This window comes from Haliotis rubra, unplaced genomic scaffold (assembly GCF_003918875.1).
Source record: "Haliotis rubra isolate DU_JTF1 unplaced genomic scaffold, ASM391887v1 Scf538, whole genome shotgun sequence".
Taxonomy (NCBI): domain Eukaryota; kingdom Metazoa; phylum Mollusca; class Gastropoda; order Lepetellida; family Haliotidae; genus Haliotis; species Haliotis rubra.
The window spans coordinates 551,850-577,276 of record NW_025767233.1 but is presented as its reverse complement, the minus strand read 5'-3'; the positions used below and the strand labels follow the sequence as shown (position 1 = coordinate 577,276).

At 40.4% G+C, this 25,427-nt stretch overlaps 1 protein-coding gene and 2 long non-coding RNA genes across 3 annotated transcripts in view; 2 read left to right on the top strand and 1 right to left on the bottom strand.

Moving 5' to 3' along the window:
• LOC124253295 (FYVE, RhoGEF and PH domain-containing protein 1-like) overlaps positions 1-25,427 on the bottom strand; it is a 40,374-nt gene that overhangs the window by 1,387 nt on the left and 13,560 nt on the right. The window contains exons 2-15 of the mRNA XM_046687040.1: positions 20,688-20,758; positions 19,824-19,958; positions 19,308-19,460; positions 18,983-19,116; positions 15,973-16,129; positions 12,670-12,757; positions 12,084-12,134; positions 11,862-11,920; positions 9,503-9,649; positions 5,761-5,844; positions 5,262-5,338; positions 3,319-3,352; positions 863-973; positions 584-715 (exon numbers count right to left, since the gene is read on the bottom strand). Of these exons, the coding sequence (XP_046542996.1) occupies positions 584-715; positions 863-973; positions 3,319-3,352; positions 5,262-5,338; positions 5,761-5,844; positions 9,503-9,649; positions 11,862-11,920; positions 12,084-12,134; positions 12,670-12,757; positions 15,973-16,129; positions 18,983-19,116; positions 19,308-19,460; positions 19,824-19,958; positions 20,688-20,714 (1,389 nt within the window). The 5' untranslated portion in view covers positions 20,715-20,758. The remainder of the gene's footprint in view (positions 1-583; positions 716-862; positions 974-3,318; positions 3,353-5,261; positions 5,339-5,760; positions 5,845-9,502; positions 9,650-11,861; positions 11,921-12,083; positions 12,135-12,669; positions 12,758-15,972; positions 16,130-18,982; positions 19,117-19,307; positions 19,461-19,823; positions 19,959-20,687; positions 20,759-25,427) is intronic.
• LOC124253297 lies at positions 3,359-4,622 on the top strand. The gene is made up of 3 exons (XR_006892173.1): positions 3,359-3,532; positions 3,710-3,973; positions 4,351-4,622. It is a non-coding gene; the product is annotated as an uncharacterized LOC124253297 (long non-coding RNA).
• LOC124253298 lies at positions 5,858-6,247 on the top strand. Its single transcript, XR_006892174.1, has 2 exons — positions 5,858-5,959; positions 6,143-6,247. It is a non-coding gene; the product is annotated as an uncharacterized LOC124253298 (long non-coding RNA).

Genomic DNA, 25,427 nt, shown 5'->3' with positions numbered 1-25,427 from the left:
CAGTGGAGTAAATGGATCTCAGATTCTATTTTTTCAGTTTAGCACAATCTATTCTCCATACCTAAAGAGCTTTTGTGTTGAAAATCGTAGAGACACTGTACATGTTTCCCCCAGCTCAGGCTACCTTTCTTGTGCTGAGGTTCGGTCTGGCAGGTGTTCTGAGTACATACCCTGACACGGTAATTTGGCCACTTGATCGAATGTCGACGTAGATGGACAGATCATAGGTTAACGGCTGGACTCACATTATATGATGTGGAAGTGTCATCTTACAGTTCTGTGGTATTGACGCATATTATGTATTCTGGTGATGATTTAATAGATTATATGTATTCAAGGAGGTTATCAAACCATAGCTGAATTTAGCTAATCGGCAAAAATGAAACGGTAATATGAAAAGCCAGTCTACGTCAAAAAAGGCAAATCATTTGTTAATCTGAATGCCAGAGAATTCACATACCATGGGAATGTTTGAAACTTATATCAATAAATAGAAACGGTCCTGTATAACAAGTGACTATAACAACTCGGATTCTAAATGCCAATAATCAACTCTGCCTGTCATTGGACAACATATACCTACCAATCCACATGTGGCACAGTGGAGTTTTGGACTGGCGCAGGTCTCAAACGTCATATGGCAGCTGAGACAACTATCAGTGATATCTTCACTCATTTTCCGGGGAGACCAGCCGCCAAGGAATAAGTTGGGCATCTGTGAAATATCCAGAATAGACACTCATCCCTTATCTGAACCGCCAGCAGACTCTCTCCCAGCAGCACCATTCCCCCAAATATAGTAATGCACCGTTAGGTTACAATTATTTCCGACTCAATTTTGAGAACAGAAAGTTTGGTTTACCCTGATATAAGCATACGTGTCGCTGCAATCGCCACAACGATTTGTCACGGATGTTGTAAGCGCCACCTCTTCTCTCCTCTGCATTGCCTTGTCTACCAGCTTCTGAATTTCCTACATCAGCAACATAAAAAGTAATACTAAACCTAAACCTACAATGATAGAAGGTAACAAAAACTACTGACAGGTAATAATGACTGGAGGTAACAAGAATGTCCGGAACACGAACTAACAAGACTGTGTATGATATATTTTGCATAAAAATAGCCATAACTTTCTGTTTCAATATAGCTGCCGTAGCCGTTATGTTAGTCCACGTTTCACCTTTCAAGAAGAACCCACTCTTGCGCACCGTGTACGTACAGTAACTGTAGACATCAAACAACAAACGCATCACAATAATGCTGTGGTCAGCCACGAAGACCGAGTCCGTGAAGGACATGTTTCGGACATGAACAAAGGCAACCTGCTGCGTTAGCTCAACTGGTCCATGTGCTGGCGGAAAAGCTGTGGATGGTCTCCCTCGCTGCAGGCATGACTCGGACCTTGCCAGACTGGACACACGAATATTTGACAAATATTATTAGTCAGGTTGTCTCAACTTTCATATATTGCTACAGGCCTGACTTCCGCCTATGCAAGACAGCATTTATATAATCGTCCACTGTTCTTTTTTTCAAAATCCACTACATGTTTCAGAATTGTTACGTGTAGTTGTTCCCCAGCTGAAACTAAAGTGTTGACTGTGAATCAGTCTGTAAAAGAACCGTGTGTGAAACCAACAAAGAAATGTGCTGTAATTAACAAATATAGTCTTCTAAAATTACCGACGATCACAAATCAATACAAAGGTATAACTTTGACAGTACAACATTGTGTGGCAATACAAATTTAGAGATATTATAATACAGAAGCAGTCATTATAGACAAGGAAGGTATTTATTCGCCTCACAGTAACCCAAGCTTCGAATATTTTCTCGTTTAACTTTCTTTCAAAAACTTGAAGTAACGAGAAAATACTCGAAGCAACGAGTAAATACTCGAAATTTCAAGTTTTTGACAGAAACTTGAAGTACCGAGAAAATGTTCGAAATTTCAAGTTTTTCAAAGAAAGTTCAAGGAACAGGAAAATATTCGAAGCAACGAGAAAATTATTGAAATAACGAGAAAATTATTGAAATGACGAGAAAATTATTGAAATGACGAGAAAAGCAAGCATCGCGAAGCAACGAGAAATTAATCGAAGCAACGAAAAAATAATTGAAGTAACGAGAAAATACTCGTAGCAACGAGAAAATAACAGGACATATTTTTCAATAGGGGTTTCATGTCGTCAGTATACGACAGCAGGTCTAATCAGTGTATTGCAGCAAGTAACAAGAATGTCTTCGAATTTCTATGACAGCAGGTAACAGGAATGTCCAAGACGCAGTAAATTACGGCAGGTGACAAGAATATCCAAGACGCAGTAAATGACGGCAGCTAGGTGACAGGAATGTCTAGCAAACAGTATATCACAGCAGGTAACGATAACATCTAGGACATAATGACCATGTGAGAAATAATGTCTTGAATATGTAGAATCACCGAGGAAAAGCAGCTGTGATATTGTGTTATGGCAAAACCTTCCATGAATACTCGGCAACAGAACACTCTATCAGAAATAAAACAACGTATCATCGACGTAGATATTCAACAATGGCAAGCAGACATTAAAAACAACTATAAACTATCTTCATATTCTTCCTACAAATCAGTTTTGAATGTCGAACAATATCTAACGCATATCCACTTACGAAGCTTTATTAAGATTGAGATGCGGATGCCACAACTTAAGGATTGAACTTGGACGAAGACTCGGAATAGATGAGGAAAGCAGATTATGTACACATTGTAGCCGCTACGGAATAGATGTAGTTGAGAATGAATTCCATTTCTTACTTGTATGCAAAGCCTTTTCAAATCTACGAAAATCATATATTCACCCTGCATACCATGAACATCCTTCTGTTGCAGCATTTGTAAATCTTATCAATTCCACATGTCCTCAAACATTGTTAAATTTAAGTAAGTATGTATTTTTAGCATTTTAACTTTACCCATCGGCACACCAATAATGTTATTATCATGCATTGTGTATTACTATAGTACTACCTTGTGAAATTTATTTATCGTTTATATATTGAAGTATAACAAAATGTGTATATGCGGTTAATGTACGTCCTATGGGCCTGTGGCCTTTGACTTGAGTTAATAAACGAGAACTAGAACAAGAATACTTCTAAACTGGTATAATAACAAGAAAAAGTTAGGAATATCTATCACGTGGTATAATGTCAATATCCCACAAGAATAATTAATAAAATAGAATGAATGTTTAATGTCTTCTGTGATTGGCATAAGCAAATACATGACCTGAGCCTAATTCTGCCCTGGTGATGCTACTTATTGTTACTGACCTGGCCCCAATACACCCTCTTGCCGTCCTCCAGTCTGAAAAACAAGACACTCCCTATGGTTACTGGGTTAATCACTTCATCTCATTATGTGCCAGTTAACTGCAAGAAGTTCATTATTGATCAATAGGCATCTATGTTGACAACTATTATTGTTCGTTGTGGTTATGTAGGTGTAGCATATTGACAACTATTATTGTTCATTGTGATTATGTAGGTGAAGTATATTCACAAATGTTATTGCTCATTGTGATTGTGTATGTGTAGGATATTGGCAAACCATTATTGTTCATTGTGATTGGGTAGGTGTAGAATATTGACAACCATTATTGTTCATTGTGATTATGTAGGTGTGGTATATTGCAAACCATTATTGTTCATTGTGGTTATGTAGGTGTAGTATATTGACAAATATTATTGTTATTGTGATTATGTAGGTGTAGTATATTGACAAACCATTATTGTTCATTGTGGTTATGTAGGTGTAGTATATTGACAAATATTATTGTTATTGTGATTATGTAGGTGTAGTATATTGACAAACCATTATTGTTCATTGTGGTTATGTAGGTGTAGTATATTGACAAATATTACTGTTATTGTGATTATGTAGGTGTAGTATATTGACAAACCATTATTGTTCATTGTGATTATGTAGGTATAGTATATTGACAAATATATTGTGATTATGTAGGTGTATTACAAACCATTATTGTTCATTGTGTTGTAGTATATTGACAATTATGTGATTATGTAGGTGTGTTGTTCATTGTGGTTATATATATTATTGACAAACCATTATTGTTCATTGTGATTATGTAGGTATAGTAACTATTATTGTTCATTGTGATTATGTAGGTGTAGTATTTTGACAAATATTATTGTTCATTGTGATTATGTAGGTGTAGGATATTGACAAACCATTATTGTTCATTGTGATTGGGTAGGTGTAGTAAATTGACAACCATTATTGTTCATTGTGATTATGTAGGTGTGGTATATTGCAAACCATAATTGTTCATTGTGGTTATGTAGGTGTAGTATATTGACAAATATTATTGTTATTGTGATTATGTAGGTGTAGTATATTGACAACCGTTATTGTTCATTGTGATTATGTAGGTGTAGTATATTGACAACTATTATTGTTTATTGTGATTATGTAGGTGTAGTATATTGACAAATATTATTGTTCATTGTGATTATGTAGGTGTAGTGGATTGACAACTATTATTGTTCATTGTGATTATGTAGGTGTAGCATATTGACAATTATTATTGTTCATTGTGGTTATGTAGGTGTAGTATATTGACAACTATTATTGTTCATTGTGGTTATGTAGGTGTAGTATTTTGACAAATATTATTGTCCATTGTGACTATGTAGGTGTAGTATATTGACAAACCATTATTGTTCATTGTGATTTTATAGGTGTAGTAGATTGACAAATATTATTGTTCATTGTGATTATGTAGGTGTAGTAGGTTGACAACTATTATTGTTCATTGTGATTATGTAGGTGTAGCATATTGACAAATATTATTGTTATTGTGATTATGTAGGTGTAGTATATTGACAAATATTATTGTTATTGTGATTATGTAGATGTAGTATATTGACAACTATTATTGTTCATTGTGGTTATGTATGTGTAGTACATTGACATCTAGTATTGTTCATTATTAGTCTGTAGGTAAGTACATTGACATCTAGTTTTGTTCATCGTTAGTCTGTATGTAAGTGCACGAGGATAGTGTGCTGAGTTCATTTCTAGATACGGTGAACGAGGATAATGTGCTGAGCATGTTCATAGATGTCAGTGAAAGTAAATCCTATCCTGAGTATGTCCCTATATGAGAGAGTATACGGTAGTGTGGTTAGCTAGTAGTGAGTGAGGAAAAAGATCTGAGCATGTTTCCTAGGATACAACAGCGAGAAATCGTCACCGTTCGTTGAACTGTAAGGTATTGTCTTTGCTCAGGATGAGGAACAGATGACGATCGTCCTTATCTCCTTGTCGCACCTGAAGCATGAGAAACTAAACAAGTGGGAGTCTGAATGGTTTCACAAGCCATCATTTAACTTTGATGTTTAACATTCTATTGACACAAAATGGGATTTAGAACCAGCTCAAAAATGTGGAAAGACATCTACGCTCATCTACTCATCTATACTAATCATGTGTAGCGTTTCAGCACAAATCTTCAAGCGTTCCAGGGAAAGAAAATGGCAAAGTTGACAGAAGATGACAACCATGGACGCGTTACACTGATACTCCGAGCCAATGACACACTTGCTTGATAACGGTGTTACTAGCTACACCGAAACGTCGCTCATATTAATAGTAAATGAGTTGTATATCCATAGAACTGACCTCGTTGTTCATCACACCACTTCTAAATGCCACTCAAAGAAGCTGACGTTTCTGTAACCTTTGAAACTTACCTGTATATCATCTAACATCAACTCTTCGCGAAGTGTAAATCTGCCTTGTTTGGTGGTATCACAGATTAGGAGTACATCTGTAAACTAGAAAGGAACTTTCGTTTGGGAAAATATATATTGCTGATGATGTACGTGATGTGTAAAGTACAAGGCAGATATCAGCATGTTATATACAGATATGACTGATGTTGTACGTGATGTGTAAACTACAAGGCAGATATCAGCATGTTATATACAGATATGACTGATGATGTACGTGATGTGTAAACTAGAAGGCAGATATCAGCATGTTATATACAGATATGACTGATGTACGTGATGTGTAAACTACAAGGCAGATATCAGCATGTTATATACAGATATGACTGATGTTGTACGTGAGGTGTAAACTGCAAATCAGGGGCGTGGTAGGCGAGCTGTATAAGGCGCCAGGCAAGTGATCCAGCCAGCTTAAGGTGCCGGTATCGAGCCCACCTGTGACCAGGTGTAAAAATATTGTAGTCAACTTTGTGTGCAGACTCTTTAAGTGTTGTCAAAACCCGTAGTTTACAGTAGGCCTACACAACCCTGTGCACTTAAAAGAACCCACGAATCCATTGGTAAATGACCAGATGGTGGGCACATGAATACGTGCAAACACCTAGTTACGGCTACAACAACGTACAATAAACTTGGACAAAGTGCTGTGACTATGTGTCCCAGTCCTCATAAGGATGGGAAGCCACATTAACATGGTGCACCTAGAAGGCTGCAAGAGTTGAGATTGAAAATACGATGTGCCGTTGAGATCGACATCCAAAGCGCCTTTGAGCTGGGAAGTGGCACTATACTAATATCAGTATGTATATAAGCATGTTATATACAGATATGACTGATGTATATGATGCGTAAACTACAAGGCAGATATCTGCATGATACATATTATATACTCATGGAAACGAATAAGGGAACACCTGAAAGTACAAGTGTTCCTATATTCTTTTCTTGGTTTCTTCACAAGCGTTGTATTGCACTGTGAGTGAAATTCTGGAAACGAATAAAGGAACACTAGTACTTTCATGTGTTCCCTTATTCGTTTCCATGAGTATATAGATATGGCTGAAAATGTACGTGATGTGTAAACTTCAGTACGAGATGCCGCTAAACTGTAGCATGCATCTACATACAGGAGGAAACAAAGAGGTGTTCACGTCACAACGTCCAGCTAAACTGTAGCATGCATCTATATACAGGAGGAAACAAAGAGGTGTACACGTCACAACGTCCAGCTAAACTGTAGCATGCATCTACATACAGGAGGGAAACAAAGAGGTGTTCACGTCACAACGTCCAGCTAAACTGTAGCATGCATCTACATACAGGAGGGAACAAAGAGGTGTTCACGTCACAACGTCCAGCTAAACTGTAGCATGCATCTACATACAGGAGGGAACAAAGAGGTGTTCACGTCACAACGTCCAGCTAAACTGTAGCATGCATCTACATACAGGAGGGAACAAAGAGGTGTTCACACGTCACAACGTCCAGCTAAACTGTAGCATGCATCTATATACAGGAGGAAACAAAGAGGTGTTCACGTCACAACGTCCAGCTAAACTATAGCATGCATATACATACAGGAGGAAACAAAGAAGTGTTGACGTCACAACGTCCAGCTAAACTGTAGCATGCATCTACATACAGGAGGGAACAAAGAGGTGTTCACGTCACAACATCCAGCTAAACTGTAGCATGCATCTACATACAGGAGGGAACAAAGAGGTGTTCACACGTTACAACGTCCAGCTAAACTGTAGCATGCATCTACATACAGGAGGGAAACAAAGAGGTGTTCACACGTTACAACGTCCAGCTAAACTGTAGCATGCATCTACATACAGGAGGGAACAAAGAGGTGTTCACGTCACAACGTCCAGCTAAACTGTAGCATGCATCTACATACAGGAGGGAACAAAGAGGTGTTCACGTCACAACGTCCAGCTAAACTGTAGCATGCATCTACATACAGGAGGGAACAAAGAGGTGTTCACACGTCACAACGTCCAGCTAAACTGTAGCATGCATCTACATACAGGAGGAAACAAAGAGGTGTTCACACGTCACAACGTCCAGCTAAACTGTAGCATGCATCTACATACAGGAGGGAACAAAGAGGTGTTCACGTCACAACGTCCAGCTAAACTGTAGCATGCATCTACATACAGGAGGGAACAAAGAGGTGTTCACGTCACAACGTCCAGCTAAACTGTAGCATGCATCTACATACAGGAGGAAACAAAGAGGTGTTCACGTCACAACGTCCAGCTAAACTGTAGCATGCATCTATATACAGGAGGGAACAAAGAGGTGTTCACACGTCACAACGTCCAGCTAAACTGTAGCATGCATCTACATACAGGAGGGAACAAAGAGGTGTTCACGTCACAACATCCAGCTAAACTGTAGCATGCATCTACATACAGGAGGGAACAAAGAGGTGTTCACGTCACAACGTACAGCTAAACTGTAGCATGCATATACATACAGGAGGAAACAAAGAGGTGTTCACGTCACAACATCGAGCTAAACTGTAGCATGCATCTATATACAGGAGGAAACAAAGAGGTGTTCACGTCACAACATCCAGCTAAACTGTAGCATGCATCTATATACAGGAGGGAACAAAGAAGTGTTCACACGTCACAACGTCCAGCTAAACTGTAGCATGCATCTACATACAGGAGGGAACAAAGAGGTGTTCACGTCACAACATCCAGCTAAACTGTAGCATGCATCTATATACAGGAGGGAACAAAGAGGTGTTCACGTCACAACATCCAGCTAAACTGTAGCATGCATATACATTCAGGAGGGAACAAAGCGGTGTTCACACGTCACAACATCCAGCTTAACTGTAGCATGCATCTACATACAGGAGGAAACAAAGAGGTGTTCACGTCACGACATCCAGCTAAACTGTAGCATGCATCTACATACAGGAGGGAACAAAGAAGTGTTCACGTCACAACGTCCAGCTAAACTGTAGCATGCATCTACATACAGGAGGGAACAAAGACGTGTTCACGTCACAACGTCCAGCTAAACTGTAGCATGCATCTACACACAGGAGGGAACAAAGAGGTGTTCACACGTCACAACATCCAGCTAAACTGTAGCATGCATCTACATACAGGAGGAAACAAAGAAGTGTTCACGTCACAACGTCCAGCTAAACTGTAGCATGCATCTACATACAAGAGGGAACAAAGAGGTGTTCACGTCACAACGTCCAGCTAAACTGTAGCATGCATCTACATACAAGAGGAAACAAAGAAGGTGTTCACGTCACAACGTCCAGCTAAACTGTAGCATGCATCTACATACAGGAGGAAACAAAGAAGTGTTCACGTCACAACGTCCAGCTAAACTGTAGCATGCATCTATATACAGGAGGGAACAAAGAAGTGTTCACGTCACAACGTCCAGCTAAACTGTAGCATGCATCTACATACAGGAGGGAACAAAGAAGTGTTCACGTCACAACGTCCAGCTAAACTGTAGCATGCATCTACATACAGGAGGGAACAAAGAGGTGTTCACGTCACAACGTCCAGCTAAACTGTAGCATGCATCTACATACAGGATTGAACAAAGAGGTGTTCACGTCACAACGTCCAGCTAAACTGTAGCATGCATCTACATACAGGAGGGAACAAACTGGTGTTCACGTCACAACGTCCAGCTAACACGTGTGGCGACTGACCAGGAAGAGGTAGCTAATGTGGCACTGCTCCGTTTTTCCATCGATGTAACGTATCTTGCCTTCTTTCACCAACACTCGTTTCTTCGTGCTTTCCGAAAGCTCACCATGTATCTTCTGGAAGGCCTTTAACGTGCTCTTAAGATTATCCTGAAAAGTAGTCACAGAAGGTCGTCGTATGGACCGTTCACACGTTAATGTAACGATTATGGCAACGGAAATTTGAAATAAAACAATTAAGATAAGTAAATGTAAACGTTCGATACTGAAACAACAGCACGATTATTTCAATTCCATGATACGTAAACTATGGAATCCAAGATGGGCGATCATTATGTCGCATTGTGGTGTTGTCGGGCATTTTAAGGCTTTTTCTTTACATATCTTAGATGTAGCGACAATATAACAACATGACATATTTTGACCTTGAAAACTGTTCCCATGTACGTGCGACAACGCGACTCACAGCAATGTGTTCATGTCGGTCGCCAAGACCCTGTTTAAACAGCCATGTGTAGGCACAACTTGAAACTAAATAGAATTACCCCTTCACAATTATTACCAATACTTTTGGAGCCAAGTTTATAATTTTGTTGAGTATAATACTCACTAAGACATCGGTAGCAGGATATAATGTCAGTTGAGACATATCAGATTTTATTGTTATCAGGTGAAGGTGTTTTATGTAGTTTGAAATTTTGCAAATAAAAGTAAAAACTGCTAAACTTCAAAAATATGTTTAAAGCTTTCATTGGTGAAGGGTTATCCAGTAAACACTGTGGTTGTCTGCAATCAGATTTACAACGCTCATGAAAGGTTTTGTTGGGGGTTTGTTAGTAAAATTCTATCTGGTTGAGGTGCATCCTGAATTATGTCCCTTTATGGAATATTGTCATGACTAAGAAAGTGGGGTGGTTCAGTCTGGCCTCAATTTCCCATTGTGTGTAATGTGATCAGAGATCTAGTCTCTGATTGGGTACAAGTTAGGCATAGTTAACAACATTAGTGTCCAAGCACATGCCACTTAGCATCCGGCCTTTTGACAGCACAGAAGCACAGCAGTACTGTTACCTGCCACAATAAGTGACAAAAGCGTAGATACTAAACACCTCCATTCCATAAATTGGAAGATTTTCTTGTGGATTTTGTGGATCCTGTATTCATCTGCCCATTCTGATAATAAAGTGTCCTCACACCTACCAGCAGCGTGACCTCACCCTACCAGCAGCGTGCCCTCACCCTACCAGCAGCGTGCCTTCACCCCTACCAACAGCGTGCCCTCACCCCTACCAGCAGCGTGCCCTAACCCCTACCAGCAGCGTGCCCTCACCCCTACCAGCAGCGTGCCCTCACCCCTACCAGCAGCGTGTCCCCACCCCTACCAGCAGCGTGTTTCAAGTGCTGGTTACACATCGACCGAGAAAGAAATACTTTATTGGTATAATCTTAGCCAGGGCGCGGTCGATTTATCAGCTGTTTAATACCATGTAATTATTGTGATTACAAACCCCTCAACCATCAGTCGGAATCGAATACTTTCCCAAATCGTGGAATAATATTAATCATTAAAACACCAGTGCACAAAACAGTTTCACGGAAATTGTATATTTTGTCATACGCAATGAAAGCGCGACACGTGGCCAATAAACGTCCGCATTGTAATACTCACGTGACCAATAAACGTCCGCATTGTAATACTCATGTGACCAATAAACGTCCGTATTGTAATACTCACGTGACCAATAAACGTCCGCATTGTAATACTCACGTGACCAATAAACGTTCGTATTGTAATACTCACGTGACCAATAAACATCCGTATTGTAATACTCACGTGACCAATAAACGTCCGTATTGTAATACTCACGTGACCAATAAACGTCTGTATTGTAATACTCACGTGACCAATAAACGTCCGTATTGTAATACTCACGTGACCAATAAACGTCCGTATTGTAATACTCACGTGACCAATAAACGTCCGTATTGTAATACTCACGTGACTCATAAACGTCCGTATTGTAATACTCACGTGACCAATAAACGTCCGTATTGTAATACTCACGTGACCAATAAACGTCCGTTTTGTAATAGTCACGTGACCAATAAACGTCCGTATTGTAATACTCACGTGACCAATACACGTCCGTATTGTAATACTCACGTGACCCATAAACATCCGTATTGTAATACTCACGTGACCCATAAACATCCGTATTGAAATACTCACGTGACCAATAAACATCCGTATTGTAATACTCACGTGACCCATAAACATCCGTATGGTAATACTCACGTGACCAATAAACGTCCGTATTGTAATACTCACGTGACCAATAAACGTCCGTATTGTAATACTTACCGTTTTCAATAACACGTCGTCGGCGTAATCTGCCACCCGCTTTATCATGTTGAGCGCCACTAGAAGAATCAGAGAGTTCAAGAAGCACTGAGGTGATAAATAACGAAATGCATTAATAAAACTTGTCTTAAATACTTTATGAAGTATGACGTCTTATTTGAACTTTATACTTTTCTTTATGTAGTCAGAATACTGTGAAGGCACAATGGCTACAAGTGTTACCTGTAGCGTCCTCAATATCAGGTGAGTCCTCACGCAGATGATGTAGATATCCTGGATGTTAATAGAAAAGAAATGCTATAAATTAATATCGGTTCCATTTTATACTTACGTTGCATGGCAAAATAAGTTATACATCCATGTTGCTGGCAAGATCTATTCCGATTTTCACTTTTGTTTGGCAAGTTTGAGTGACAATGCCAGTATTATTAATGGGGACATCAAACAGATGTTTGTTGCTGGACTGGACATATGAGGACTGGATTTACAACGGTCTGCATCAGTAAGCAGCATATCAATAACACATTTTATGTTTAACGTTTTTTCTATTCATGTAAAGTCGGTGGTGAACTCAAACAAATAAGCACATATATACATGTAAGTGAATAGTGCATGTTGCTCTCAGTGGATACTACAGCCAAAAGCCAAAACTGTGTAAATTCCAGTGCATGATTACGATATGAATTTCAAGCCATATATGTATATTATTATTTTAGGCACTCCCCTCAAAATGAAAATAATAATATTTCATCATGTTAGTTGTGGTGACCAGAAGAAGGATGAGCTAGACACGGGCCATGCTACTCACTCTCCAGAAGCAGCTGATAACGAGGCAGCCGTTGTACTGGCTCCAACATGTGGGTCTCCACTGTCAGTTGATCACACTCACTGCTTTGCTGAAACAATCCATCCCCGACCATAAGGCATGGTACATATATTTTTCTCCACATGCAACCAACATCTGCATCTCTTACCTTGGATAGCAATACCTTGTGAAGTGTGACCTAGGTTAAAGCTTTACCAACATTGCTAGCAATATTCTACACACATTTCTCCAGTTCACAGAAAACATTTGTGAAGTACATTCCCGACATCAGTATCCACCCAACAACATAGCTTATCTTTAGGATTACACTTTCTCGGTCAAGTATAGATTCTAGTACTTTTCGGGTTGAGTGCCTTGCGGGATTTGAACACACAATCTCAGATTGAGGCACCTTATTGCCATAACATAGTTGCATTTGACCACTTTAAAAAACGCATTGTGTGTTAATTTCATTTTTGTACAAGCTGCGACGGCAGAGTAGGCTAGATCGCTTACTTTGTGTGCTGGCGGTTAGATGACTCACTCCCCAAAGTACTAGAATCTGTACTTGACTAAGACAGTGTATTCCCAAATATAACACACGTTGCATTTGACCACACAAGGCATTGTGTTTTCATCTTCTCCACAAGTACTGCAAGCAAGGATGATGGGGACACTATTACAGCAACCCGGCTGAAACGTCGTTTATATGGAATTTCGCGATCATATTTAGCGTCATCTATCCTGAATATGTATTACACGTGCGTCCAACTATTTTGTTGAAATTTTGTCAGCATGTTGAAAACAGTAGAAGTACAAATGTAACCTCTAAATAGCCAACATTAGTCAACTGAACGCAAGTATACTACACATATGAGAGAAATGCAATCGTCAGCCCATGGTAGACACAAGAACCTCGTTATGCTGGATTGCTGTACAGTTTAACTACACGAACACTAGCACACAGGAATACGCTGTTTGGGGGAAAAGGTCCTTGGAGCTCTTACTTCTCCCAGAACATTTTGAAAGAACATATGGTTTTGTAAAAAGCAATGGTGATATCAGAGTAAGGTCTTCTCAGGACACTTTATTGCAGAAAGCCCACTGAACCCTTTCCATATTTCCATAGTCATTAAAAATATCAGTTATAGGCCATTATAAGATGTCGTTAGCATCTGTTCATGAATCACTACCACGTGGTATTGATGCTGGGTATTCGCGAAAAGGTAAGGGTATTTTGCGGCATCCTTCACAACTGCGAGTCAATCTTTCATCTGTAAATGTACGGGAATATATGGCGCAATGTTATAAAGGCACTATAACCACAATCAGCTAAAATCATTCTGTGTGATGATTGGTGAAAACAAACACCTTCTCAGTTATTTTCAAAGAAGACTATGATAAAATAATACAATCAATTTGAGCGGTGTGAGCAAAACATTCTGAAAATGGATAATGTGAAAATAAGTGAGGAAATGTCAGTGAGAGCCGCTGCAAGATTGGACAGTGTTGGCACTGGCCAGGGCTGCAACACATGTAATTATAATAGACCATGTAACAGTAAACGTTGCATGTGCTAAAAAGACTGAAATATATGCTCTTGCCATTGCCATCCTTGAAATATCAAGTGTAAAATAGATAGTTGTTTTAATTTCAGTTTTTTTGTTTGTTTTTTTTTGTTTGTTTTTTTATTCCATTTCAAGTCTCACATAAAATATATATGGCAAAGAGGACAACAACCAAATATATATGTATATAGCTTCAGTGATGTAGCATGCATAAAAGACAGTATTGCAAACATATACACACGCGCGCACACATACATATATACATATACATACATATGCACATACATACACGCATGTATACATATATATAAATATAACATCATGAGATTACAACAATTATATAGATACATAAGATGTCATTAAAGTTTCTGTGGAGGGAATATGAAATTGGAGGGGTAAGGTTGAATAGTATGGTTGTAGTGAGTAGGGTCTGGAGGTCTCAGCTGATATTATAAGTAGAATTTAATGTTTAGCACATAGTAAGGTATCTAAATGTTTCCATTTCCTTATAAAGGGATCTAAGCAATTGTTTTTCCTAGCTATATATTTTTCAGTTGTATATATATCTTTTAATAACTTAAGAAATCCCTCAAGGGAAAGTGTTTGTTGTTTTATACTTGAAACATAAATGAATCTTTTGACAAGAAGTATAATATGGTTTAGTATTTTATTGTTTGAGAACATTCCAAACATTTCAGTTTTAATGTTTGATCTTTTTAATTACCTAAATGTTTTGATATGTCACAATGTATCAAGGTACTGTTTTGTTAGAATAACCATTAATTTCAGCTTTAAAAATAATATGTATATTTGAAGTTTTAACAGCCTTAATGTTTGGATGTGTTACATTGTATCAAGATCCTGTTTTGTCAGACTAAACATTAGTCATGATGTCTCTCATTTGGATGAGCAATTCCGGGAATTGGGCACGACGTGTGTGTGTGTGTGTGTGTGAGTGAGAGAGAGAGAGAGAGAGAGAGAGAGAGAGAGAGAGAGAGAGAGAGAGAGAGAGAGAGAGAGAGAGAGAGAGAGAGTTCAGCTTGTTTATGATGATGTGTATCATAATAATGTACATTTAAATAATATTGCAAGTGTACTTGGTGGAAAGTGTCTCCCAAACGCACCCCGCGGAGCATGTCAAGAAGCAAACCCAGGAATTGTTTAGTTCAGTGCAGTTTGTGCCTATGTCACATGACAGTAATACAGGCATTTATCCAAGCAAGTGGATGGTACACTAAATATTGAATCTACAACGTTCCCATGTTCTCATCATCAAATACAGGCCATGTTGCCGGATCCTCGCTCCAGCTCCATACATGTAACAGGTTTCATGTTGAGCCAAAACAGCTGATTTATGTATTATGCCATATCCACTATTATCCAGTATTAAAACGTTGAAACAACTGCCCTGGATTGTGTTTTCTTGTAGTCAAGACATGGCCTTACAAAAAGACATGCAGCTTTACCAACGGACTGTGCGTGCATACCACTGATGGTAGCCGAAACATACAACTTTGTGAAAAGTAATGTGAGTGCTTAACTTGTTACCAGGTGTTATGTAGCTTAATCTGTTACCAGGTGTTATGTAGCTTAACTTGTCACCAGGTGTTACGTAGCCTAACGTGTTACCAGGTGTTATGTAGCTTAACTTGTTACCAGGTGTTATGTAGCTTAACTTGTTACCAGGTGTTATGTAGTATTCAATATCCGGGTTAGCATTAGGTTTAAATCAACTTACTTGTATGTGTGTTATTATAGTCGCAAACTTCACGGACTTCTTTGTCCATTCTGCCAGTAGCCGTTGACCGTCCCGTAGTCCGCGCATGTAGTCCGCGTACTGACGAAGGAAGGGCTGACACTGGCGGAAGACGTCCCCGATCTTTGGCTCCTGCCTCCTGATGATGGACATATGCAAAAGATATCTATTATGTGTCTTTCAAAACAACAAATGTTCAAGATGTCGCAACATTAGTACTGTATGACGAGTTACTGTATGACGAGGTAATGAGGGAGTGCACACACACACACACACACACACACACACACACACACACACACACACACACACACACACACACACACACACACACACACACACACACACACACACACACACACACACACACACACACACACACACACACACACACACACACACACACACACACACACACACACACACACACACACACACACACACACACATACATACTAATATTTGTATCGCGCCAATATCCAGCTCAGCTGCTCAAAGACGCTTTGTTTTTCTGTGGCTTTCCCGTCCTTACGAGGTACCCATTCACAGCTGGGTGGACTGGGACACATATTCACAGTACTTTGTACAGATTTACTGCACGTTGCTGTACCCGCAACTATAGTATGACAAGAAATTATCGAGAATTTGAGGAATATGTTTAATTGGATTTCTAGTATAAAAAACATTGACCATCTATCAAGTGCTTGGTTTCATTCAAGAGAGACAACTCCGTTAATCCTTTTTCATTAGTTTGTGAAGAGTTATGCCCCTTTGTTTACTTGCTAGCAGACAACATTTTCAGTGATCCTCAGTATGGATGATTTAGAGAAGAGGAAGTTGATTTTAGAGTATTATAACAAGGACATCAGATCAGCTAAAGTGATTTCAAGTAGAACAGGCATCCCTTTGTCCACTGTTAATCGTGTTTTGAAAAATATTGCAAATGGATATGGCACTGAGCACCAGGGAGGAGCAGGTAGGCCCAGAAAATTGACTATGGGTGACAGGAAGCGTCTTGGTATTCTTGTTTCTAAAAACAAACGAAGGAGTTTAGAAAACTTAAGGCTGGATATGATTGATAGAGGAACTGTGGCTGTCTGTAAGGAGACAATTAGAACTGAGCTGCATGCAATGGGTTGGCAGAAAAGTCGAGGAATTCCATCACAGATCATGAAACCTGAACAAAAGGAGCGTAGGTTGAACTGGTGCTTACAGCATAGAAATTTTAACTGGGACAATGTGATTTTCTCAGATGAAAGTTCTGTGTGGCTGCTTCCTAATACACTGAAATTCTGGACCAAACAAACTGAAAAACCTTTGTATCAGCGCCCAAAGTACAGTCCGAAATTTAACGTGTGGGGTGGCATATCTGTGTTAGGGGCAACGCCCCTCTGTGTATTTGAAAGGAATATGAACAGTGAGCGGTACACAGATAAACTCGAGGGACATTTACTTCCATCTGCTCACGTGTTCTATGGAAAGTTTTGGATTTTCCAGCAGGACAACGACCCAAAACATCGTTCAAAGCATTCACAGTCCTGGTATGGACCCAAAATATGACATCATTAGATTGGCCAAGCTATAGCCCTGACCTAAATCCAATAGGAAATGTTTGGGGACTTATGAAGGAAAGTGTCACTAAGAAAAATCTGACAAATATTGCTGAAATAAAAGAAGAGGTCGATATTGGGACAGGATGGACCACGACTTTCTAACTTCTTTGGGGCGGTGGGGTAGCATAGTGGTTAAAGCGTTGGCTCGTCACGCCGAAGACCCGGGTTCGATTCCCCACATGGGCACAATATGTTAAGCCCATTTCTGGTGTCCCCCCGCCGTGATATTGCTGGAATATTGCTAAAAGCGGCGTAAAACTAAACTCAGTCAGTCAGTCAGTTCTAACTTTTTTGATCAGTAGTATGCCCCGCCGCACTTAAGCCTGCATTGTTGCCCATGGTGACTTGACAAAATACTAACTGTTCACCTGTCTTTGAATCTGGAGTTATGTTCTGCTAATATTCACATTTAATACGTGAGTAATAAGTGAAATTTTAAAAAAAAATTACAATCTTTAAATTCTCAATAATTTCTGGTTGTACTGTAGGTGCACGTATTCATGTGGTCGCCATCTGGTCATTTTCCAACGGATTCGTTGGTTCTTTTAAGTGCACAGGGTTGATTGTATACTAGGGGTTGTGACAACACTGATAGAGTCTGCACACAAAGTTGACTCCAAAGTTTTTACACCCAGTCACAGGTGGGCTCGATCCAGCACCTTCAGCTCGCTGGATCACTAGCCTGGCGCTTTAGACATGCAGCTCGCCCACCGCACTCCTATGCATGATGAAGTACTGTGTGATGAGGGACAGCGTGGTTGTGTACGTATGACGATGCTATTTTGTATCTGCTCCACTGCGACAGTATTTGCCATGGGACTGGGCGTCTTGCCTTGGACGAAGAGGACGAACTGTTCTTGAAGATACATCTATATGCAGGTATAGTACTGGCTCTAAGGACTGCTGGCTGGAACCGGTGTCGGGGGTGCGTACTTAGGATCCATCGGTCCACATGGAGTCGTGGAGTCGTTATTAGCGGACGGCCATTACGGGGACAATAAATAAGAGAAGTGCTGAGAGGTACCAAGATGAAGCATACCTTTACCTCTCCCCGAGACATGGCATGTGGAACTTATTCCAGAACTATCGATAGCGTTTATTGTTTACTTCTGCACTTCGTCAGACTGCATTGAGTGGAAATGAGTGGTTGTCTGGCCTTTTAGAGTAAACATTATTACTGGTCTTTTTTGTCGAATATGTCATGCTTCTTGCAACACCTGGCTAGTTGCGTTTCTTCGACCATTTTAGCACACTATATGTCTGGTGCAGATCCAACAATTCGTTCACAAGATTATTGATAAAGAATTTCTATGTCACAATAATTTTATATCTCTGAGCAGAATAATGAAAACAATGGTGGGTAAAATCAAGTTACTTACCACGCAGAGAGTCTTTCTTCCAGTTTGGGCAGCAAGTAATCCTTATGGAATTCCAAAATTGATGGTAAACTTGGGAAGATTTTATTTATGACATCATCACTGACAGCTTTAACGCTTTTGTTTCTTGTAATCACCTGAAACGATACACTGTCTTATCACATTTTCTGCAGTTTATTACAGTTTACCGCGTTATTACATGTCGTAAGATGTGTACGTCAAGTTATGAACGGTACGTCACAAGATTTACCCTCTGACGTCATCATATCATACCCATGGTTATGTTATATTCGATAAATTCACCCCACTGTTGCATCGGCTTCTCTACCTGATTGAGAATATCTAATCTGGTAACATAGGCTCTCTCTGTGTCGATAATTTCTCTGACTGCCAGGTAAGCCATATCGTCTTGGAGAGTCGCCTGTGAGGATTTTCGTCTTTTGATGACTTGCTGTCTTCTTATCCGTATTTCGGTGACCTCCTTAAACAGGATACTCGTACTACAAGCAATGTATGTGGCAGTAAATGGATAACTATATTCAAACTTTAGGCATCTACTCCCAGGTACAATGTTACGGAATCGCATGTTAACGACACTTCACGGTGCTATTGTCCGTTTAGTCACCGGTATGAACTGGTGATGAATGATACATGTCAGGCTACATTCCTAACCACAGTCGAGCATAGAATCACATTCTCCGTCGTAGAATCTAGAATCTATTCGTAGTGTACACTAAAGCGGTCACACAGACACTCAATCAGCCTGCCTTCACACAAGTACCACAAGAGATGCTGCTCACAGTGCACCTGTTGCTATGGAGGAGCAGACGAGGATGTCACCAACCTGATGCGTCGTGTCGCTGGTGGTGTATGCCTTGTCCACGCTGATGATATCGTCTTTACTGCCACGTCTCACTTGGAATGTGTCCCCCGGCTTCAGGGACATCAGTTCATCAGGCTCCATATAACCCTCATTGACCTGTGAAACACACCATGGAAACATATACCTCCTTACAAAACAATACACAATGGTTTTGACATTGGTGGAAATAAAGGCACGACACGCACACTACACACGAACGCATGTATAATTCTCCCATGACTTTAGTAAATACTGGATTGTGGTTGGCTAATTAAAGTCATTCAGAGGTATATAACGTGGTTATTCTGATTTTCCAACACAGTATCTACTTTTGTAACATCTTAATAACGTGGTTATGGTAGAATGGAGATAAACGCACTGTGTGGGAAAATCAGAGGTATATAAAGAAATTATAATAGCTCTCAATTTGATTTAAAACCGAACGCGTTATATACCTGTGATCTTCCAACACAGTATGTTTATCTCCTAACTACAAGACAGCAGGAAGTGATCGGCTGTCAGATCAACTTGCCAGATGTCTTCTTATCAAGAAACTATAGCTACAACAAGAAAGGTATGTTATGAAGTAGGATATATATGTCAAAACTCTAACTTTTAACTCTCATAGAGACTCAAGGAACAACTTGAACCATTCTGACCTGACTAAGGAACAACCTGCAGCAATATAATTCGCAACTTCGATTTGATTCTGCATAGTATTTGGGTCCTTTGCAAAATTTTAACACATCTCCACCTAAAGACGACGCACGCTATACATTCAGCCTTTCCATAATATCCTGTAGCATTGAACCGTATATACAATCAGCAACACAAGAACGCCATTACCTCGTAAGCTGGAGTGATGTCAGACATGGTGAAATGGGTTTTGTTCTTGTTGAATACCGCAAGGATGTAAACTGGAATAAATGGATAAATTTTAAAGAAGGCAAGATCGTCAACATAAAAGCCATACCCTAGTAATCGGCAGGGCAGTGCTGTTTCCAGTGAATCGTCTGTGGGTACACCGGACACTAGCTTTCAAATAATGGAGGGTTATATACCATCACCATGATTTCCTTGCTGCCTTTAATGATATGGGACAATGGGACAAGAGTAGGGCGACAGATACTGTAGTCCTACTTGTGAATCTGACACACCGCATGGCGGAACCACACACGAGAGATGGTTGAAAGCCTTCCGGTGAGATTACATGTCAGGACACACACACCATGTATACGGATCACATATTCTATGAGTGTCGGTGAAGCAATTGACGGACTTACAACCGCAAGGCCGACTAACTACAACCAGAACCAGGCCCTTGACGATCGGACAGAAATACAGTTATATATGTATGTTTGTCAGAAAACGGAATATGTAACAGGATATTCCGTAAAAGGGTGACAATCTAAACTGACAATCGTTACATCCTACTGAATGTTTACAGTTATCCATGTAGCAGGGCGTGGAGTCATCCTACGTATTACTGAATGTTTCCAGTTATCCATGTAGCTGGGCGTGGAGTCATCCCACGTATTACTGAATGTTTACAGTTATCAATGTAGCTGGGCGTGGAGTCATCCCACGTATTACTGAATGTTTACAGTTATCCATGTAGCAGGGCGTGGACCCATACCACGTATTACTGGCGATGTTTACAGTTATCCATGTAGCAGGACGTGGAGTCATCCTACGTATTACTGAATGTTTACAGTTATCCATGTAGCTCGGCGTGGAGTCATCCAACGTATTACTGAATGTTTACAGTTATCCATGTAGCTGGGCGTGGAGTCATTCTACGTATTACTGAATGTTTACAGTTATCCATGTAGCTGGGCGTGGAGTCATCCTACGTATTACTGAATGTTCACAGTTATCCATGTAGCTGGGCGTGGGGTCATCCTACGTATTACTGAATGTTTAGTTATCCATGTAGCAGGACGTGGAGTCATCCCACGTATTACTGAATGTTTACAGTTATCCATGTAGCAGGAAGTGGAATCATCCCACGTATTACTGAATGTTTACAGTTATCCATGTAGCTGGGCGTGGAGTCATTCAACGTATAACTGAATGATTACAGTTATCCATGTAGCAGGGCGTGGAGTCACCCAACGTATTACTGATTGTTTACAGTTATCCATGTAGCAGGGCGTGGAGTCATTCCACGTTTTACTGATTCTTTACAGTTATCCATGTAGCAGGGCGTAGAGTCATCCTTCGTATTACTGAATGTTTACAGTTATCCATGTAGCTGGGCGTGGAGAGTCATGAATGTACGTATTACTGAGTCATGTTTACAGTTATCCATGTAGCTGGGCGTGGAGTCATCATACGTATTACTGAATGTTTACAGTTATCCATGTAGCTGGGCGTGGAGTCATCCCAGGTATTACTGAATGTATACATGCATCAATGTAGCAGGGCGTGGAGTCATCCCACGTATTACTGATTGTTTACAGTCATTCCTGTAGCTGGGCGTGGAGTCATCCTACGTATTACTGAATGTTTACAGTTATCCATGTAGCAGAGCGTGGAGTCATCCTTCGTATTACTGAATGTTTACAGTTATCCATGTAGCAGGGCGTGGACCCATACCACGTATTACTGGCCATGTTTACAGTTATCCATGTAGCAGGGCGTGGAGTCAACCTTCGTATTACTGAATGTTTACAGTTATCCATGTAGCAGGACGTGGACTCATACCACGTATTACTGAATGTTTACAGATATCCATGTAGCTGGGCGTGGAGTCATCCCACGTATTACTGAATGTTTACAGTTATCCGTGTAGCTGGGCGAGGGGTCATCCCACGTATTACTGAATGTTTACAGTTATCCATGTTGCTGGGCGTGGAGTCATCCTTCGTATTATTGAATGTTTACAGTTATCCATGTGGCTGGACGTGGAGTCTTTCCACGTATTACTGAATGTTTACAGTTATCCATGTAGCAGGACGGGGACCCATACCACGTATTATTGAATGTTTACAGTTATCCATGTAGCAGGGCGTGGGGTCATCCTACGTATTACTGAATGTTTACAGTTATCCATGTAGCAGGACGTGGAATCATCCCACGTATTACTGAATGTTTACAGTTATCCATGTAGCTGGGCGTGGAGTCATCCTACGTATTACTGAATGTTCACAGTTAATCATGTAGCTGGGTGTGGAGTCATCCTACGTATTACTGAATGTTCACAGTTATCCATGTAGCTGGGCGTGGAGTCATCCTACGTATTACTGAATGTTTAGTTATCCATGTAGCAGGACGTGGAGTCACCAATGGTATTACTGAATGTTTACAGTTATACATGTAGCTGGGCGTGGAGTCATCCAACGTATTACTGAATGTTTACAGTTATCCATGTAGCTGGGCGTGGGGTCATCCCACGTATTACTGAATATTTACAGTTATCCATGTAGCTGGGCGTAGAGTCATCCCACGTATTACTGAATGTTTACAGTTATCTATGTAGCTGGGCGTGGAGTCATCCAAAGAATTACTGAATGTTTAGTTATCCATGTAGCAGGACGTGGAGTCATCCTACATATTACTGAATGTTTACAGTTATCCATGTAGCAGGGCGTGGAGTCATCCCACGTATTACTGAATGTTTACAGTTATCCATGTAGCTGGGCGTGGGGTCATCCCACGTATTACTGAATTTTTACAGTTTTCCATGTAGCAGGACGTGGAGTCATCCTACGTATTACTGAATGTTGACAGTTATCCATGTAGCAGGACGTGGAGTCATCCAACGTAGTACTGAATGATTACAGTTATCCATGTAGCAGGGCATGGAGTCATCCTACGTATTACTGAATGTTCACAGTTATCAATGTAGCTGGGCGTGGAGTCATCCTACGTATTACTGAATGTTTACAGTTATCCATGTAGCTGGGCGTGGAGTCACCCAACGTATTACTGAATGTTTACAGTTATCCATGTAGCAGGGCGTGGAGTCATTCCACGTTTTACTGATTGTTTACAGTTATCCATGTAGCAGGGCGTGGAGTCATCCTGAGTATTACAGATTGTTTACAGTTATCCATGCAGCTGGGGATGGAGTCATCCATCGTAATACTGAATGTTTACAGTTATCCATGTAGCTGGGCGTGGAGTCATCCCACGTATTACTAAATGATTACAGTTATCCATGTAGCTGGGCGTGGAGTCATCCTACATATTACTGAATGTTTACAGTTATCCATGTAGCTGGGCGGGGAGTCATCCCACGTATTACTGAATTACTCAATGTCTACATGCATCATTGTAGCAGGGCGTGGAGTCATCCCACGTATTACTGATTGTTTACAGTTATTCCTGTAGCAGGGCGTGGAGTCATCCCACGTATTACTGAATGTTTACAGTTATCCATGTAGCAGGACGTGGAGTCATCATACGTATTACTGGTCATGTTTACAGTTATCCATGTAGCTGGGCGTGGAGTCATCCTACATATTACTGAATGTTTACAGTTATCCATGTAGCAGGGCGTGGACCCATACCACGTATTACTGGCCAAGTTTACAGTTATCCATGTAGCAGGGCGTGGAGTCATCCTACGTATTACTGAATGTTCTCAGTTAATCACGTAGCTGGGCGTGGAGTCATCCCACGTATTACTGAATGTTCACAGTTATCCATGTAGCTGGGCGTGGAGACATCCTACGTATTACTGATTGTTCACAGTTATCCATGTAGCAGGGCGTGGAGTCACCCAACGTATTACTGAATGTTTACAGTTATCCATGTAGCAGGGCGTGGAGTCATACCACGTATTACTGAATGTTTACAGTTATCCATGTAGCTGGGCGTGGAGTCATCCCACGTATTACTGAATGTTTACAGTTATCCATGTAGCTGGGCGTGGAGTCATCCCACGTATTACTGAATGTTTACAGTTATCCATGTAGCTGGGCGTGGAGTCATCCCACGTATTACTGAATGTTTACAGTTATCCATGTAGCTGGGCGTGGAGTCATCCTTCGTATTACTGAATGTTTACAGTTATCCATGTAGCAGGACGTGGAGTCATCCCACGTATTACTGATTGTTTACAGTTATCCATGTAGCTGGGCGTGGAGTCATCCTTCGTATTACTGAATGTTTACAGTTATCCATGTAGCAGGACGTGGAGTCATCCTACGTATTACTGAATGTTTACAGTCATCCATGTAGCAGGACGTGGAATCATCCCACGTATTACTGAATGTTTACAGTTATCCATGTAGCAGGGCGTGGAGTCATCCAACGTATTACTGAATGTTTACAGTTATCCATGTAGCTGGGCGTGGAGTCATCCTTCGTATTACTGAATGTTTACAGTTATCCATGTAGCAGGGCGTGGACCCATACCACGTATTACTGGCCATGTTTACAGTTATCCATGTAGCAGGGCGTGGAGTCACCAATGGTATTACTGAATGTTTACAGTTATACATGTAGCTGGGCGTGGAGTCATCCAACGTATTACTGAATGTTTACAGTTATCCATGTAGCTGGGCGTGGAGTCATCCCACGTATTACTGAATATTTACAGTTATCCAATGTTTACAGTTATCTCTGTAGCTGGGCGTG